This window comes from Ascaphus truei, chromosome 1 (assembly GCF_040206685.1).
Source record: "Ascaphus truei isolate aAscTru1 chromosome 1, aAscTru1.hap1, whole genome shotgun sequence".
Lineage (NCBI taxonomy): Eukaryota > Metazoa > Chordata > Amphibia > Anura > Ascaphidae > Ascaphus > Ascaphus truei.
In genome coordinates, this window is record NC_134483.1 from 262,755,751 (window position 1) to 262,774,354 (window position 18,604).

Sequence of the window (18,604 nt, forward strand, 5' to 3'; positions counted from 1 at the left end):
CAAAAGGGGAGAGTATATCTACTTCAAGATCATCAATTTAGGAAGCGTGGATTGACTGATTTGTACTGATCTCATCTGAGGTACTAGTAGGGTGATTTCTCAAAAAATGCCAGTTGGAGATGTACTTCCCAAATAAGTTTGGCAGGTCAGCAGAGCTTTCTGAATAGCTACTTTGCCAAATCGTGTGGTAAGTGCTCAAAATCCTCTGAGTTAATTATAATATTTTTATACAATAGGCCCCTATGAGACATAGGGGTCTATGCAGTAAGCAGCGGAAAATTGCATTCGCCAGGGTTTGAATTCGCAATGTTTTTGGTATGTTAACCTCGCTGTATGCAGGAAGGGCCGAATCCCTGGCGAATGAATGCGCCACCACCATTTGAAATAATGGCGAGTAACTGGTGGCGAGACAGGCTGCCTGGCGAGAAGCTGCCGAGAAGCCATCCCCTGCCGAGATGTGTCTGCAGCAGAGCGAGATCCGAAGCTCTCTGCCCAAACATCGGCACATTAAAACTTATTTTTAATACAATTTTACTCATAGTGTACATGTGCAGGGGTCTCCGGAGCTGAACCGCATTGGTTTCAGGTCCGGGGACCCCCTGCTTCCTGAGATACAGGCCTCTTTATGAGGTGCCGGTATCCCTCTGCATTTTTAATGTCCTGATCACGTGACCGCGAAATATAAACAAAGCAGAGGGATACTGGCACCCCATAAAGGGGCCTGTATCTCGGGAAACAGGGGATCCCCGGACCCAAAACCAAAGCGGTTCAGCACCGGAGACCCTCTGCACATCTACACTATGAGTAAAACACACATATCAATAAACACTCATTCCTTACCTTTGCGGCTATGTGCTATGGTAACGAAGCAGCATGAATGTATTTTTAATAATAGTGTACAGTGAGCAGGGGGTCCCTTGAGCTCAACCGCATTGTTTTGTGGACCAGGGACCCCCTGCTTCCTGAGTTACAGGCCCCGGTATGTGTCATCGGGTGGCAGTCTCGCCGCCATCTTTATAGTGTCCCATATGCGACGTTCCCGCTATAATTATGGCGGCGACACTGGCACCGGTGCCCCAAACTGGGTCATGTAACTCGGGAATCAGGGGGTCCCTGAGCCAGAAATCAATGCGGTTCAGCTCAGGAGACCCCCTGCTCCCGCACAATATTATTAAAATACATAAATGCTGCTTCATTACCATAGCGCATAGCCGCTAAGGCAATGAAAGGGTTAAGGCATAATAGCATGTTTATTGGGGACAATTGCCCCCAATAAACATTGCAATAAACAATATACACCCCCTGTGTATTTAAAATACATAAAGAACAATCAATACAATACAGTAAATACATATAGTACTCACCCATGTCCGGCTGCCACGATGAAGGCCATCCTCATCTTCATCACCGTCCATGCCCCCTTCGTTGCTGCAAAACATGACCAAGAATAAAAACATCCAATGTAATGTCCCCTAACCCCTTAAACACCATAGCCATTAACCGCTGCAGTCATTAAGGGGTTAACCCACCCTCACCCACTAACCCCCCACCCCGTGAGGCCTAACCACCCTCACCCACTACCCAGCAGGGAGGCCTACCAACATACCCTTGGGGCCAATACCCCCTCCCCCCACCCCTAGTACCCGCAATAAAAACAATACATTGCCCCACAATAAACATCTTTCTATTTATTAAATACATAACCCACCCCCTGTGCCCCCCCCCCATAAATACATGATTTATTCTTTTACATACAGGGTTCATACCCCAGGCCCACGCGAGTCCCCGGTGGGCCCGACGGGTCACCTGACAGACCTACAGGTTACCAGCAACTTGTTTCATACAGGTTCTGGAGGCCTGTTGGTGGGTCCCGCCAGGTGCCATGGCCCACCAGGTGGTCTCCGCGGGTCACCGTGGGCCACAATTGGGTCCCCACAGTAGGCCCGCGGATGTCTGAGAGCCCCGGGTCAGACCCACAGGTGTCTGCGGGGCCTCGAGTGGTTCCCACAGGGGTCTGGGGACCCACAGGTGGGCACTATGGGTCCGCGGAGTCCCCACAGATGGGGGGCCACCGGTTCTTCCCCGCACACTACGGGTCCGCGGTGCCCCCACAGATGTGAGGCCACCGGTTCTTCCCCGCAGACTACGGGTCCACAGTGCCCCCACAGATGTGGGGCCACCGGTTCTTCCCCGCAGGTGTCCCCCATGGACTCACCAGCCTGATACACGTGAGATACCGAGGATACCGCAGGTGGTCTCCAGAGGTCTCACGCAGAACCAAAAGGAAAAAACCCTGAATGTAAAATAAATAAACCTGACCTATACATTCAATACATCAATCCCCCCCCCCCCCTCCCAACACATACAGTACAATAATGTGCAAAATAAGTATTATCCAGATAGGGATAATAGATTATTTGCCCATTATTAAACACATTAACTAGCATATTAAAATAAATAAAGTACTAGTGACCTCATCAATAAGAGTCCCCCGTCGCCAGCACAATACTTGTCCTCCGTTTCCCATAAAATACATAGCCAATACATAGCAATAACATACAGATATCAATTAACCCCTTAATCACCTTATCAACCGCAAAAGTAATGAAGGGGTTAAGCCACTCTGGCCCGATACACACCCTTCACCCATTCATTTGTACAGTGGCTTATCATGCAACTATATATATACATATACATACGTGTGGATGAGAGAGAGAGAGAGAGAGAGAGAGAGAGAGAGAGAGAGAGAGAGAGAGAGAGATTTTGATTGGAAGATGAGATGCATTTACATAGTATACATGATGCATACAATCTATGCACCATGCACACTCTGCCAATGAATGTTAACAATAACATATTCCAAACAAAATACCAATATATCCAAACAAGTATACTATTTAAACCAAGCAAGTAACCATAAATCAATTAGCATTAATTAATTAAATCACTAAACAATTTAAATTCCATCCATAACAATTAAATAATTAACTATTTCAATCGTTACACAGAACAAGTTATCCTCAGACAAAATATAAGTACCAAAAAGAATACAATATACAAAAGCAAGCCTCACCCTGACCTAAAGTACACCATACAAGACCAAAAATTACATCTATCTAATTGTAAAATACATGACACACACATTTATGCATAGCAGCATAGCCAAAAACATTTTAAACACAGCAAAACAACATCATTTCTTACCCTGTATGTATATATCGATCTAGACTTACATTCATACATACATACATACAGTGGCAAGAAATTATATACCAAAAAAAACCCCAAAACACATGTAAAAAACCACAAAAAAAATTAACAAGTTAAATAAATTACATTTCTTTTGTTCACTTACCATTACTTGACCCACTCACCGACTCCTGTTGAACAGCTTACTCTCGAACCAATCCACGCACAGGAACCCATAAAATAATAAACCATAAAATAATAAACATTAAAATAAAAAACCAAAACAATCCAGGGGTCTTCTATTTGTAATCCATCTTCATCTGTATTCTTCTTTCTTGTATCTGCGGCTCTCTTCCGGGGTCTTCTTGTCTTCTTCGGCCACGCCCTGGCCTTCTCCTTCTGTTGGAGGTCCTTCCTCCTCGGCGTCTGCCTTCAAAATGAGACGACATAGGCTTTTAAAGGCCTATGACGTCACATTTTCGTCATATGGTTCCCACGGCCCTGATTGGTCCGTGAAAACCATGTGTTTTGGCCGATTAAAAAAAAAATGATGGCGTCATTTAAAGGCAATGAAAGCACAGCCAGTCAGAATGGCTGTGCTTCAATTGCCTTTAAGATGACGTCATGAAAAGAAAGATGTCCGGCCTCACATTGTACGGTAGCCAATCAGAGCGTGGGAAATACATCCCAACTCTGATTGGCTCTAGGATTTTGATTGGAAGATGAGATTGGATTTGTAAAGGAAATATGATTTTATTGTACTGTGTTTGTATGGAGAAGTGGTATTTGCAGTAGAGCATGTTTTTGATAACCCTTCTACATTTATTTGTATATTGGTTCATCATGTGTGTATATATGTATGCAGACCTGTCTAAGACATGCAAATGAATATACAGGAATATTTACAGTTGCTATATACAGTATATATATATATATATATATATATATATATATATATATATATATATATATATTCATCTCTCTCTATATATATTTATCTCTCTCTCTCTCTCTCTCTCTCTCTCTCTCTCTATCATGTGTATATATATATATATATATATATATATATATATATATATATATATATATATATATAAATAAATTATATATATATATATATATATATATATATATATATATATATATATATATATACATGTAGAGGTATCAGTACTGTGTTAGCCTTCAATAATCAAAAAATAAATAGATGATACCGTTCTGTGGCTAATGAAATGCTTTTATTTGTGCGAGCTTTCGAGATACACTGATCTCTTCTTCCGGCGATGTTAAAATGAATGAAGCAAGCAAAGGGTATACTTAAAAACAGTGTCTCTTGGAATGTTATCTGTGCTTGTCCTTCCCCCGGTGTGGATGAGATTTATGGCTAGAGGTGTTAAATGGTTCCTGAAAGAAAGTGATGTAAGAGAGTGTGTGTGTATATCTGTGTGAGTATAAATGAATGGAGAGCCCACAGTGTATACAGTGCTTTACAAAAAGGGTGGGAGTTAATATAAATGGTGTGGGTAGGTGTGGAAATGTGAGAGATGGTAGCATAACTAAATGTGTGTGTGGATACTATGTGGTCCCTATTGGTGTATAGGGATGGAAAAACAAGGAGTATTGGTATGTGTAAGAGACAGCTGTGTGTGCATACATATAGCACAGTATGTACAGACATGGTCTTAAGCGCTCATGGGGAGAGAGTTCACTTGTGTCAGTAATGACTCATAAAATTTCGATCTCTGTTTAGGCCACCGTTAAGTGTCCCGAACAGTTGCATAAATTTGTATTCATGCAACCGTCTCTCTTTCGGTGTTTTAAGATTACCTTTGAGTATGGCAACCCTCAGATCGTTCATCTTATGACCAGAGTCAGAGAAATGTTCGCCGACAGGACTGTCTCTTGTTCCGCGTGTGATGCTGTGGCGATGCAGGTTCATTCTCTTGTTTAGCTCTTGCCCCGTCTCACCTATGTAGTAGCAGCCTCCTGGGCATTTTATGCACATGATGAGGTACACGACATTGCTGGAGGAACAGGTGAACCTTCCTCTGATTTTGTATTCCCGATTCCTGTGTGGTATTTGTGAAATGCCCAGGAGGCTGCTACTATATAGGTGAGACAGATAGAAAAGCAAGTCTTCTTAAAACCAGGGCAATGGGAGAGATCGTTTAACTATAATGTTTCTACATGACCCTCTCTACAATTTTTTTTCCTCCTGATTTTGTATTGTACTTCAGTTTTTTTTATGTATGGCAAAAAAGTAATCTCAGTCATAATTTTTTTCAGTAGAAAAATGTGTACAGTACAGTATGTTGTTTGGATTTGTGCTTTTTTTCCTAACTGCTCTGAATGAGAATTTTTGGAAAATGAGATTGCACTGGATTAGGGTAGTGTTTCCCTCGGTTGTAAGTAAATCTGGTTGAATATACGCAAGGATGCTAAGATTAAACAAGTATTAAAGAGAGGGTTGACAACGAATATTTAAAGGATAGCACTGCCAAAGGCTTTTTATTTTCCTTGCAAAATTGTACAATTGAACACAAGTGATTTTTATTTACTTGCAATGCTCATTGAGAGCTACTGTATCTGATTTTTTGGGGTTAAAAGAAACAATCAATTATGTACAACTTGCAGTTCATTAGTTTAAATGAATCAGTCAATAACCTTGTAATTGAGTTTATCTGAATAGGTACTAAGAGTAAATTAAACAAATACATTTCCCAACAAATCTGGCACATAAATACACCAAAAAGCTTAAAATTTAAACTAATAATGTCACTTAAAAATATACATATTTAACGCAATATGTCACACCCTTTACATCATTATAATGCCAACTGCCAAATCAATTCTCTGTGTATTAAATGTATTCTTTAATTGTGTTTGGCATACTGTAGGTCAAACCAGCAAAAATGTAAAAGTTTTCATGCAAAATCACTTTTCTATAAATCTGCTATTTATTTATATATAAGATACTAAATTAAATGCAAAATGTAATAAATAACAGACAACTACACATTGTTGTTTTTAATCCATATACAGTTGTGAGTGTTATTAACAATTTTAGGAGCTTGTCACTTACGTATATTGTCTGTGTTCTCCCTGACAATGTCAGTTTTTAGAAGGTTATCGGCCAGCACGAAAGCTCCTTCCTCAACAGTGTCAAGTAACATGGTGGCCGCTCGCAGTTGATCACTCGTAGTCAAGTCTCGCCATGCATTCAGAGCCTGCGGCTGTAGAAGGTTGTTAACCGTCTCAACCATTGCCTACAGAACAGAAGAAAAGAATGACAGAGGTCTCTCGTGAGTCTGCATGAGCTGTCAGACATCAACAAATACATGTTGCCCTGTGAGCAGAGCATAGCAGTCCACATGAGAACAGTATTGTCCTATCTCCCCTGGTGACAACTGACAGGAGTCAACCTAATTATTTTTGTTCTCTAAACCCTTTTGATACCTTGCCAAGATCAAAAAAAATGTTTTTTCTTTTTTGTGCATTATGAATGTCAACAGTAGTATGTCTGACTTTCACAGAATCAATACTCAAGCTTTACAACTATACACAAAGTACTATTGTTTTATTAATGAATACAAGAAAAAAACACAGTGCACTTAAGAGAACAAGTATCTACAAAGAAAAACAATATTTTTCAATGAATATATCAACTACACATAATCCAAGCAGTCAACAAAACCCAAAGAGCACAATCACCATCTGGCATGAAAATACAATACTTTGTTTTTATTTTCATTTTTCTCCTTGTTAAAACAAAATCGAAACATTCCTGTGTTGCTATTTTTGTAATTCTAATAATAGACTCTACTTCAAAGCAGAATTTTAAGACATACTTGTGACAGCAAAATACAGATCAGAAATTTATCTAATTCTACTTGTTTTAAGATCCTGCTGGACACCTCAAGTAACAAAGTAATATTTGTTTTAATTAGTTGTATTTGTTTCCACAAGATAAGAGAAAGACCATGCCATTTTAATCGTTACTACAGGCAACAAAGAACTCATTATAAAACCTTCAATATTCATAACTGGTAAACAGGTTTCAACAATATTTAAAAAAATCAACCGCACACTTGAATTTGAAGTCATGTTCTATTTTTTTTAATCTCAAACAATGAGACATTATAATTTTAAATAAAAAAGTATTTATTATTAATTAATTATATTTGATCAAACTATGCGTACTTTTGTTAAATAGATAGTGAACTTGCTGCAAAAGGTTGCATGATGTTTGTGTATGCAACATTCATGTCTGCATCATACATGGATTTATATGTAGAATTAAAAACAAACCGACTTCATATGAAATATGAGCTAATGTAACAGCAGTCACAGACAAAATAGTCATGGCTAGCTGAGTTGTTATCATTCCTGCTACATGCCAAGTATAGTTCACCATAAATCTTAAACAGAAAATCCTACTCAGAGCCAATACTACAGTAGTTTGCAACTACTAACCAGGTTTGCATTCTGTGTTTTTAACAAGAAACCTAATATTTACACTTTAAAATACCTTTTTTTTTTTTTTTATGATTACATGTCTGCCTACGGATTATTTCAATGAGACAATGATAAAGATGTGTATTACATACTTGTTGCTGCTAAGAGCAACACGGTATAGTGAATAAGTTAAAGAACTGTTTTATTCTGTTTCTAGGTACTTTTGATTAGGTTTATGTGACTGAAGAATGAACAGTGCAGAACAAGCAATCACCACAGTGTTATTTGTAGCATTATCCTGTTCTGTAGTGGATGCCATCCACAACCACAAGTGTCCTTGCCACTCTTGTTTCAAAATTGCTGAGCCTACTCTGAAGATACTGAGATGTTCTTTAGAAATACTATAAAATGCATTAATAGAATGACAACTATTCACACATATTTATAGCACTTACTTTAAAAGTGTTCTATTACTGTTGATTTTCACTTCAAGAATGAAAAAAACAAACAAACAATACAAGTGATTTTTAAATGCTGTACTCCAGCAAAGAGTTCTTTCACTCCCTAGGATCTTGTATACTTTTCTTAATCCACGTTACTGAAATTACTTAAAGAGGCCACAGAAAGAACATTACACCCCTTCTAGATCGTTATTTAGATTATTTTTAGATGGATTTATACAGTAGCAATTTATTGTTGACAGAAAAAATATTAATGTTTTATTATTATAAAGATAGGTCAATTATATTTGAGGTAGATAAACATGTTTGTTTTTTTAAAGCATTGCAAAAATTCTGGAGCAAGTTACAGGTGTTTATTGCAAATAAGGACAGTACAAACGAAGGAGTTTTATCAAAATTAAGATTAGATTATAATATGAATATGATCATGTGTGGCAATGATGCACCTTGTAATGCTTTGTAGTTTGCCGTGGGACCCAAGTAGGCCTTGCTGGGGGTAGGTTCCCTTGTACTTTTAAAGAGAAGCCAACATTAGCAAGTGTGGGGTCCCGTGTAAACATACTGTATATTGTGCACACATGTAAAAACACCCTCTGTCTCAAAAACACATGCAATATATTATTTTATATAATTCATTGCAGACAGACATACATACATTAGTTTGCACTACCAACTCAAATTCCAATAGGTTATTGTGTATATGTGTGTAAGAGACGTGTTCAGATGTACGCAATGGAGACCGCTTAAAGTGAAACAAAAATTAGGCTTTATTGCGCCTTTCCCTTTAACACAGCAAAACACAGCAAAACATATGAAAATAAGCCAAACATAATACCTGCTCCACTTTGGAGAATAGCTACACATGTAGTTCAGCCCTTTCTAACTGTGTCCTTTGAATTGGGTGTTGGAATTGGTTCTACTGTTATACCCTTGCCTCTAGGTATACAATATATGGTAGATGAGAGTCCCCCCCTTCTTTTAATCTTTATCCCTTGTTTTTAACTCACCTTAATAAAATCTTTGTTTACACATTTTTGGTATGCCCGTGTGCTTTTTGTAAGGTTGCTTTCTTTGTTGTTACAAATATATATATATATATATATATATATATATATATATATATATATATATATATATATATATATATATATATATATATATATATATATATATATATCTGTATATATATATATATATATATATATATATTATATACAGTGTTCGACAAACCTATACATTTGCTCGCCCCGGGCGAGTGGATTTAACCCCCGGGCGAGTAAATATTGGCCCAAGCAGCACACGTTTGGTACTAGGTGGCGAGTAGATTTTTTTGTGTGGCGAGTAGATTTTTTGGTGATTTGTCAACCACTGATTATATATATATTATAAATATATATAAATATATACATACAGATATATAACAGTCCCAGAAGAAAGTCTTATCTATATCTTGTAGCTGTAGGGGAAGTTCTCTCTGCTCTCCTTATGTGCTATAGCAGGGTTTCCCAAACTTTTTTTTCCGTGACCCGGTTATTTTTTAACTTCTTTTTCGTGACCCACTAAAAATGTTATCGCCTATACTGGCCTATAGGGCCTGCACAGACACATACACAGCCACTGATATACACACACACACACAGCCACTGATACACACACAGACACACACACAGCCGCTGATACACACACACACAGCCACTGATACACACACATACACAGCCTCTGATACACACACACACACAGCCACTGACACACGCAGCCACTGACACACACAGCCACTGACACACACACAGAGCCACTGATACACACACATGCAGCCACTGACACACACACCCAGCCACTGACACACACGCAGCCACACAGACACTGCTACACACACACACACACACACACACACACACACACACACACACACACACACACACACACACACACACACACACACACACACACACACACACACACAAACACTGATACACACACACAGACACTGATACACACTTACACTGATACTGATACACACAGACACTGATTCACACACAGACACACATACACACTGATACACACACACACACACACACACACACACACACACACACACACACACACACACACACACACACACTCGCTCTCCCCTATACGCACACAGACACAAACAGGGAATTCCAGGCAACGACGGATGTGAGTGACTGGAGGGGGGGCCAGGGACACTTGGGTGGGAGGGGGGGGGGCAGGGACACTTGGGTGGGAGGGGGTGGGGCAGGGACACTTGGGGGGGAGGGAGTTGGCCAGGGACACTTGGGTGGCCAGGGACACTTGGGTGGGTGGGAGGGGACCAGGGACACTTTGGGGGGTGGGAGGGAGGGGGCCAGGGACACTTGGGTGGGTGGGAGGGAGGGGGCCAGGGACACTTGGGTGGGTGGGAGGGAGGGGGCCAGGGACACTTGGGTGGGAGAGGGGGGGGGCAGGGACACTTGGTTGGGAGGGGGGGCAGGGACACTTGGGTGGGTGGGAGGGAGATGTCCAGGGACACTTGGGTGGGTGGGAGGGGGCCAGGGACACACATTGGGGGCCAGGGACACTTGGGTGGGTGGGAGGGAGGGGGCCCGGGACACTTGGGTGGGTGGGAGGGAGGGGGCCAGGGACACTTGGGTGGGTGGGAGGGAGGGGGCCATGGACACTTGGGTGGGAGAGGGGGGGGCAGGGACACTTGGTTGGGAGGGGGGGGCAGGGACACTTGGGTGGGTGTGAGAGAGATGTCCAGGGACACTTGGGTGGGTGGGAGGGGGCCAGGGACACACATTGGGGGCCAGGGACACTTGGGTGGGTGGGAGGGAGGGGGCCCGGGACACTTGGGTGGGTGGGAGGGAGGGGGCCAGGGACACTTGGGTGGGTGGGAGGGAGGGGGCCAGGGACACTTGGGTGGGTGGGAGGGAGGGGGCCAGGGACACACTAGGGGGCCAGGGACACTTGGGTTGGTGGGAGGGAGGGGGCCAGGGACACTTGGGTGGGTGGGAGGGAGGAGGCCAGGGACACTTGGGTGGGAGGGAGGGAGGGGGCCAGGGACACTTCTGGGAGGGGGCCAGGGACACTTGGGTGGGTGGGAGGACGGGGGCAGGGACACTTGGGTGGGAGGCAGTGACTGGGTGGGGTGACTTACCTTGCCGCCGGACGCTTTCCCCTGCTGCCCCCGATATCCCCTGCTGCCCAGGATGGGAGGTGGGCTTGGGGACACGGGAGGTGGGCTCGGGAGGGGGTGCCACGGGAGGTGAGCTTGGGAAGCTGGCCACGGGGGGAAGCGGGCCGCAGTTGGAGCTTGTACTTCCACCCTGCCCCATGTAACGTGCGGGCCGCAGAGGAGCTGGTACTTCCTCCTCCGTCCCACGTTGGGAGCGGGGGGGAGGAAGGGAGCTGGGGGGAGGAAGGGAGCGGGGGGGAGGAAGGAAGCGGGCCCTGCTTGCCCTGCGCAAGCGCACGGGACCGCGGGGGGAATCGCCGCCATTTTTTTAAACATGAGTGGGGGGGACGGGAGACACCGCGCGGCCAGCCTCGCTGCTACCCGGCAATTTTGGTGCCATGGCCTGGTGCCGGGTCACGACCCACCATTTGGGAAACGCTGTGCTATAGCAATATCAGGATCCAGGTTTAGAAATCTTCTCCCCTTTGTCTTGTTGTCAGCCTGCAGTCTCTTTGCAGCTCAAGACATATGCCCCTCCTTGGTTCAGCCCCAATTGTGAGACTAAGGAATTCTTGTCTGTCTTTCCTGGGTCAGCTCCAATTGTGAGCTCAGGAATCCTCCCTCCTGTCTCAGAACAGGTTATTTCTGAGAGAGCTCTAATCAGCCAGGTGGAGTTGGTTAATTGCACACCAGCAATTAACCAGCACACTGCTGGATAAGAGGCAAGTTGCTTTAACAGAAATAAGTCCCTGGTACAATGTGTCTGTGCCTTTTAAAATGTTATTTACATTAAAGAATTTTAAGAACATTTCCAGGCGGGCATTTTTTCTTACAGAATTTAAAGTGCATAATTGGTTGGTAAAGCTTATGAATTTTTGTGAATATTACTGACTTTAGGAGATGCAAAAGTTTAAGATCTGCACTTTCATAATTTGAGATTCTAATGTGAGATGGTGCTCAGACTGCAAATACAGTAAGCTCAAAAAACTTTTCAAAGAATATAAATCATGTAGTGTCCGGGTTGCTTTAGATTGCCTGAGATATTAATACTTTTGGATATGCTGGGGAGGAATAAGCCCCTAATGAAGTCCACCATATCCTCACATCTTGCAGCACAAAGAATAACCTCTCATAGGCAATATCACATAAATAGATTTGGAGGAGCAAAAACACCTTGATAAAATGCATAGATATGTTTTTAAACCTTTGCATATACATGTGATACAATACATTCAATGTATCTATTAGAGTTACTTCTTGATCATGCTGATTTTTCTACTACTACGGTTGTGCTCTGCGTTCTACCCTGATATGCAGGATTTTTTTCATAACTTGTGCTGAAATTCCCTAAAATCCTAAACATCCCTAATCACCACAAAGTTACCAATGAATCATTGGTTATTAACTAAAGAGGCAATCCAAGCGGGAGATTTGTTTTGCAATTGAACAAAAAATGAAGATAGGAACAGGGGGTCTCTGAAGCTGAACCCAATTCATTTAAGCTCTGGGGACCCCCTGCTTCCGGAATACTTACCACCATACTTGGTGTCAGTAACCGCTTGGCTCGGCTACCAATGGTCGAGTTTCATAGCTTCTGTACTATGCGGGCCAATAGAAAACTGTCATCAGGATCAGGTTCCTATTGGCTCGAATGATGCGGGAGATTTAATCTTTGCCCAGATGCCGGCACCCCCTTTGGAGGTTTGTATGTTGGGAAGCAGGGAGTCCCCAGATCTGAACTGAATGGGGTTTAGCTCATGGTTCAAACTTATGTTAAATAGAAATCATTTTTGTAAAAGCGCATGAATTGATTCTTTAAAGTGCGATAGTGCCAATACAGGCACTATTCTATGGAAAGTTCCACTGACTTCTATGAGTTTGTGTGTGATTAGTGCCCCAATCTGCACTATTGTAATTAAAAGAATAAAATTAAAACTATAGTGTACTATAGCATTCTTGCCAACATTCGAAAGCTTCCTTGATGGAGATTTCTAATACGTTGTATCCCAGTGAGTAAAGGCACTGATTCAGAAAACAACAATACTGTGAGGAGAGGGTGGCAGGGGGACAGTGCTAGCATCCACTAAGCAGAAAGATAGTTAGTGATTAATGCGCTCCAGCGCTGGATCCATCTCATTCATAAAATGCAAATAGGTACAGAAAATAGGGCTAGTGAGATAATGAAGATGTAAAGTCCTCTGTGGAGCCAGAAGATCCCTGAAGATAGGGCTAACAATGAAGCCCCTATGTATTCCTCATGGGGATGGTCCCTTGGCTCACAATGTAACACAATGGTAGGATAATAAAAGTACTCACATATTACCCAATCTCAATGTCCTAAAAGGCGTGCTGCCGAGTCGAAGTGCTGGTGCAGTGTAGAAAAAAGAAAACTGGTGCACAGCCAAAGGAGTGGGTCACCAAGGTATAGTTGAAGAATGATCCTTTATTAATAAATAAAACAAACAGAGGTTATCACCCTCCTATGCGTTTCGAGTACCCAAGTAAACTTTATCAAGATGTACTCCTTGATAAAGTGTACTTGCGTACACAAAACGCATAGAAGGGTGCTAATCTCTGTTTGTTTTATGGATTTATAAAGGATCATTCTTCAACTATACCTTGGTGACCCACTCCTTTGGCTGTGCGCCAGTTTTCTTTTTTCTACACAGCATCCACTAAGCAGCAAGACGCATTACCTAGCTGACAGTGGTATTACCGGAAGTGATTATCGGGACCCAGGGAGACGCCAGTGCAGCTGTATACCAACAGGATCAGTAGGAGATGCCTGGAGAGATGCCGGGGAGCCCAGGAGAATGGACTGCACAGCTGGGGACCCAGCACCGGTAACAACCACACACAGGGAAGCGGTGGCAGTGAGATTATCACAAAGTCAAGCACCCTTAGACTTTGTTGGTCACTGTTACAATCAATTCCTTGTTGTTTTATTGTAGTTGCATTGATTGGTTACTGGTTTAATTAATTTATTGTTGAGCTGGTTAGTGCTTTTATTAATTACATTAGTTGGCTACTGTTTTTATTTAGTTAATTGGGGTGTTTCAGTATTTTTGAATGTTTTATTCTTGTGTGTTTTGTGCATTAATGTATTGTGATTAGGTGCCCATTGTGTGCTATGGTGGCCCATATTATTATATGGTATAATGCACTACTATAACAATCAATGGGTAAATGGTAGGTATAGTGGGTATGGGGTGGGTGGTTAGGCCTCCTGGGTGGGTATCGGGGTAGGGTGGGTTAACCCCTTAATTACTGTAGCGGTTATTAACCGCTAAGGTGATTAAGGGTTAGGGGACATTTTGATTGTATTTGCTATGTATTTTTCTGGCAACGGAGGACAGGGACCTTGCAATATCCTGACGATGAACCCGTTCATATTTCAAGGGTAAGTAGAACTGTATTTATTACTGTATGCTGGCTAATGTTGTGATTAATAATGGGCAGATAATCTATTATCCATAGTTGGATAATAGTTATTTTGCCCATTACTGTACTGTATGTGTTTGGTGGGGGGGAGGGGGCATGTTTTTAAGTGTAGGACATGTTTTATTTTTTTACATACAGGATTGGTACCGCATGGCTGCGGGGACCCATGGAGACCACCTGATGACCCTCGGACGCCCATGGAAACAACTTGAGGACCCCCAGGCGCCCATGGGTACCCCCTGCGGACCCACTGGGACACCTGCAAGTAAGAACTGGGGGCCCCACAGCTGTGGGAGCTCTGCAGGGACCATCCAAGGGCCCCAGATCCCCGTGGGAATGACTTGAGGGCCTCAGACACCTGTGGGGATGACCCAGGGATACCCAGACACCCACGGGACCACCTGTAGACCCCATTGGGGCCCACAGTAACCCCAGGGGACCACCTGGAGGCCCACAGTGTAAGGAATCCGCTCCTCGGTTTACTGTTTGCCTTACCTTGCAGACAAGTGCAGTCCTGGAACATTCCCCTGATATTTACTGCAGCCTGGATTCACTCACCAAAGCAATACTGCCACACGCCCCTTCTGCCATTGGTTCTCTGACCTTTAAGTACTGCTTTCCCACAATGCTCCCTGCCGAGCATAGTCCTTCCTGGATGTCTCTGTGTTCTGCCATAAGCCTTGTCTTGTCTGTCGTCTTGGTTCCTGAGACCGGCTGCTAGTGTCACGCAGCGGTCTGTTCCTGTGCTGAAGCGGAGTACTCTCCTTGTTGTCTTCAGCTCCCTGGTTCCTGTGACCGGCTGCTAGTCTCATGCAGCGGTCAGTTCCTGTTTCCTGTGCTGAAGCTGAGTACTCTCCTTGTTACTTCAGCTCCTTGTTTCCTGTGACCGGCTGCTATATTCACGCAGCGGTCTGTTCCTGTCGCCTGTGCTGAAGCGGAGGTTTCCCCTGCGTCTTCAGCCTCCTGGTTTCCTGCACTGAAGCGGAGGTTTCCCTGTGTATCTTCAGCTTCCTGGTTCCTGAGGCCTACTCCTTCCCTAATCTAGAGAGGCCGTGTCCTGGTTCCTGCGCTGAAATGGAGGATTCCCCAGCCCGCTCAGGACTCTTGCGCTGAAGCACTGGTTTACCAGTGCAGCAAGGCGGTGTGCTACTCTGGTCTGTCTACCACCTCCTGAGACAAGTACCATGGGCCATGGTCGCCGCACGCGCAGAAGCCACTCCCGCGCTCCTAAGCTGAAGAGGGGCTCTCCTGACTACCTGTTGCTGAACTCCTGCTTGAACAACGTTTACCCTGATGTCTCCAGTCCTGACCCTGGCGTGTCAACTGACGATGCTGTCTTCTCCTATCCTGATCCTGCTACGTACGACTACGAACTGCGCTATCCGGATCAGCCTGCACGGTCTAAGGTCGGTGCTTTTACAACCCCACCTCAGCCACGCGGTCCGACCCAGGTTTGTGGCGAGCACAGCCGTGACAGTATGCTCGGCCCCACAAACTCGGACCGCCCTGTGGTGAGGGTTGGTAAGTTTCTGTCTGAAATCCTGTCCCGGCCTGTAGACCAGTCCCAGTTTGAAAACCAGTATCTTTGCGAAATACTACCCCTGATAGAAGAACAGATTATGTATGAAGGGTTAACTCCGTTGCAAAGACAATGCCGTAACGATCCCATTATTAAGGCTTACTGCCTCAAGGACTTAAAACGGTCTCTGGCCGCTTGTGTTTGCTTACCTGGTTCCCCTTTAACCTGGGATAATGTGAATCCTATCAAACTTGCCAACGCCCAAGATATACTCTTTGCCTTGGCCTTATCATTGGACATTCCCGTAGTACAACAGGACCCTCTCTTCATGTTGGATCATGCACAAGACACACTCCGTGTACTTTTCCAGACTTTGGACATTTGCATAAAGGAACAGGATCCTCTCCTCGCCAGCTACGCTACCGCTTGGCAGTCCACCTGCGCTGCCAGTCCTGTCGCTAAACCTGGGGACATATCTCCCTCTCCAGGAAATGACCAAACTGACCCACTATCACTGCCCCCTAACGTAGAAGCTGCCACGGTCCCTAGCACTGATTGTACACCCGGTTACTCTGACACCAATGATACGTCTACGTTAACCCCTGCTGATCAGTCCTGTGAGGTTCCCCTGGAATATACGTATATTTCTCTAGCCAACACTAAGGCTCTAGTATCCGAGAACAAGTCCCTTTGTCCCTCTATTCCTAACTCTGAATCTCCCTTTTCAGCCCTTGAAGTTTTTCCTGCTTTAACCCCTGCTAGGCAGCTCTGTATGCCTTTCCTGTCAGAGAACGAATCCCTCCTACCTCCACGTACTCAGTTTGAATTTCTAAGTTCTGTTCCCAGGGTCAATCCTGTATTAACCCCTGTGGGGCTGCTCTCTGAGTCCCCTTTGATAACCCCCTGTTCTCCGCCAGCCATGGTCACGTCCCTAGCTCCAGAGGAAAAATCCCTTGTCTTACCTATTACAGAGGAAAAACTCTCTATGTTCTACTCTCTGGTACTGTCTGCATTAACTCCTGTAAATTCTTGCTGCCTCCAAGCTAATGCCTTCGTTCTAGCCTCAGAGAATGTGTCCCCAAGTCCTACAGCAGAGGTTGCATTGAATGACTTCCCCAAGGTTGCTGAATCCTTAGTTAGTTTTTGCTACAAAAACCCCTGCTTCAGCTCAAGTCTCAGCTGCTGCGCTCCCTGAAACTTCGGCTAAAGTTCTGTTTCCAGTTAAATGTATTCAGTTACCAAGTTTTTCCCTAAGCTTGGTCGCAGAGTTCCCATTCCCAGGTACTTCGCTGAACCAGTCTGTCACCCAGAGAGCGATGATCCCTGCTTCAGCACATAGTCCCCACGTTGTGGAATCTGCAGTCATTTCTGGTTTCCCAGACACTCCTTACCAAATACCCACTTCAGAGACCAGTAAAGTTATGATTACCCCCCGTGTACTGTCTGTGTTCTCCCCTTCTCAAAGCTTAGGGTTAAAACTGTACAGTGGTCAGTATGCCCCTCCTGGGGTTCATGTGGTGTTCCCAGGAGGGTTTGCTGACACACTGTTTTCACTCAAAAGTGACGCTTTTTCATACACTGGCGACACGTTTTATTGAAGCACGGCTAGCACCGCAAGCCGGGGGATGCCCCGGCGTGCTAGCCGCACTCCCTCAGCGTGCCGCGCATCACCGATGCGCAGTCACGCGTCATCAGGTGCCTGCGCCCCCTGCACGCGCGTCCAGGGCTCCCCGAGGGAGCCCTGGTGTCCCGCGATGTGGGGGACGGCGGCAGGGGGTTCCGGGGGACCCGGCGGACCCGGCAGCGGGAGGAAGAAAGCCCCGATCGTAGAGGGCGCTCCTCCGCTGCTTCGGCGCGCGCCCGGCACCCTCCGGCGCGCGCCAGGTTACTGCTGCGGCCGAGAACGGGCAAATGCTCGAATAAACTCGGCCGCAGCAGTATGTGCTAGCTAGAAGCCTGCACACAGTTTCCCCTCTCACTGAAATTTGCCTTGCTGGCCCTGATACTCGGAGAGGTAAAAACCTCCCTTCATATTCAGAATCTCTTTCTATAGAGGTCATCCTTGCTGTTAGTTCCATTGATTTCATCTGCCCATGGAAACCCTCCAGGGATCAGCATATCTGTTGTTACCCCCATAGTGCAGTCTGAGACCACCCTGCCTATATTACAAGTCCTGGTGTTTAAATCTGAGCTATTTAGTTTTCCTGCCCTTGCTAAACCTCAGTCCCTCAGCACTGCAGCTAAACGTGCTCCAGCAACCGTTGGGTTACTCGGGGTAAAAATTAAAATTCCTGTCTTAAAGGGTACTTTCTCACACATGTCCAGCAAACATAGAACCTCAGTGATTGATTCTAAGTCACTTAT

General features: G+C 44.4%; 1 protein-coding gene across 24 annotated transcripts in view; it reads right to left on the minus strand.

The window, feature by feature from the left end:
• ADGRL3 (adhesion G protein-coupled receptor L3) overlaps window positions 1-18,604 on the minus strand; it is a 2,053,745-nt gene that overhangs the window by 344,877 nt on the left and 1,690,264 nt on the right. For all 24 annotated transcript variants that reach the window (XM_075603418.1, XM_075603394.1, XM_075603400.1 and 21 more), the window contains one exon: window positions 6,272-6,455. In XM_075603418.1, coding sequence (XP_075459533.1) covers window positions 6,272-6,455 — 184 coding nt within the window. The remainder of the gene's footprint in view (window positions 1-6,271; window positions 6,456-18,604) is intronic.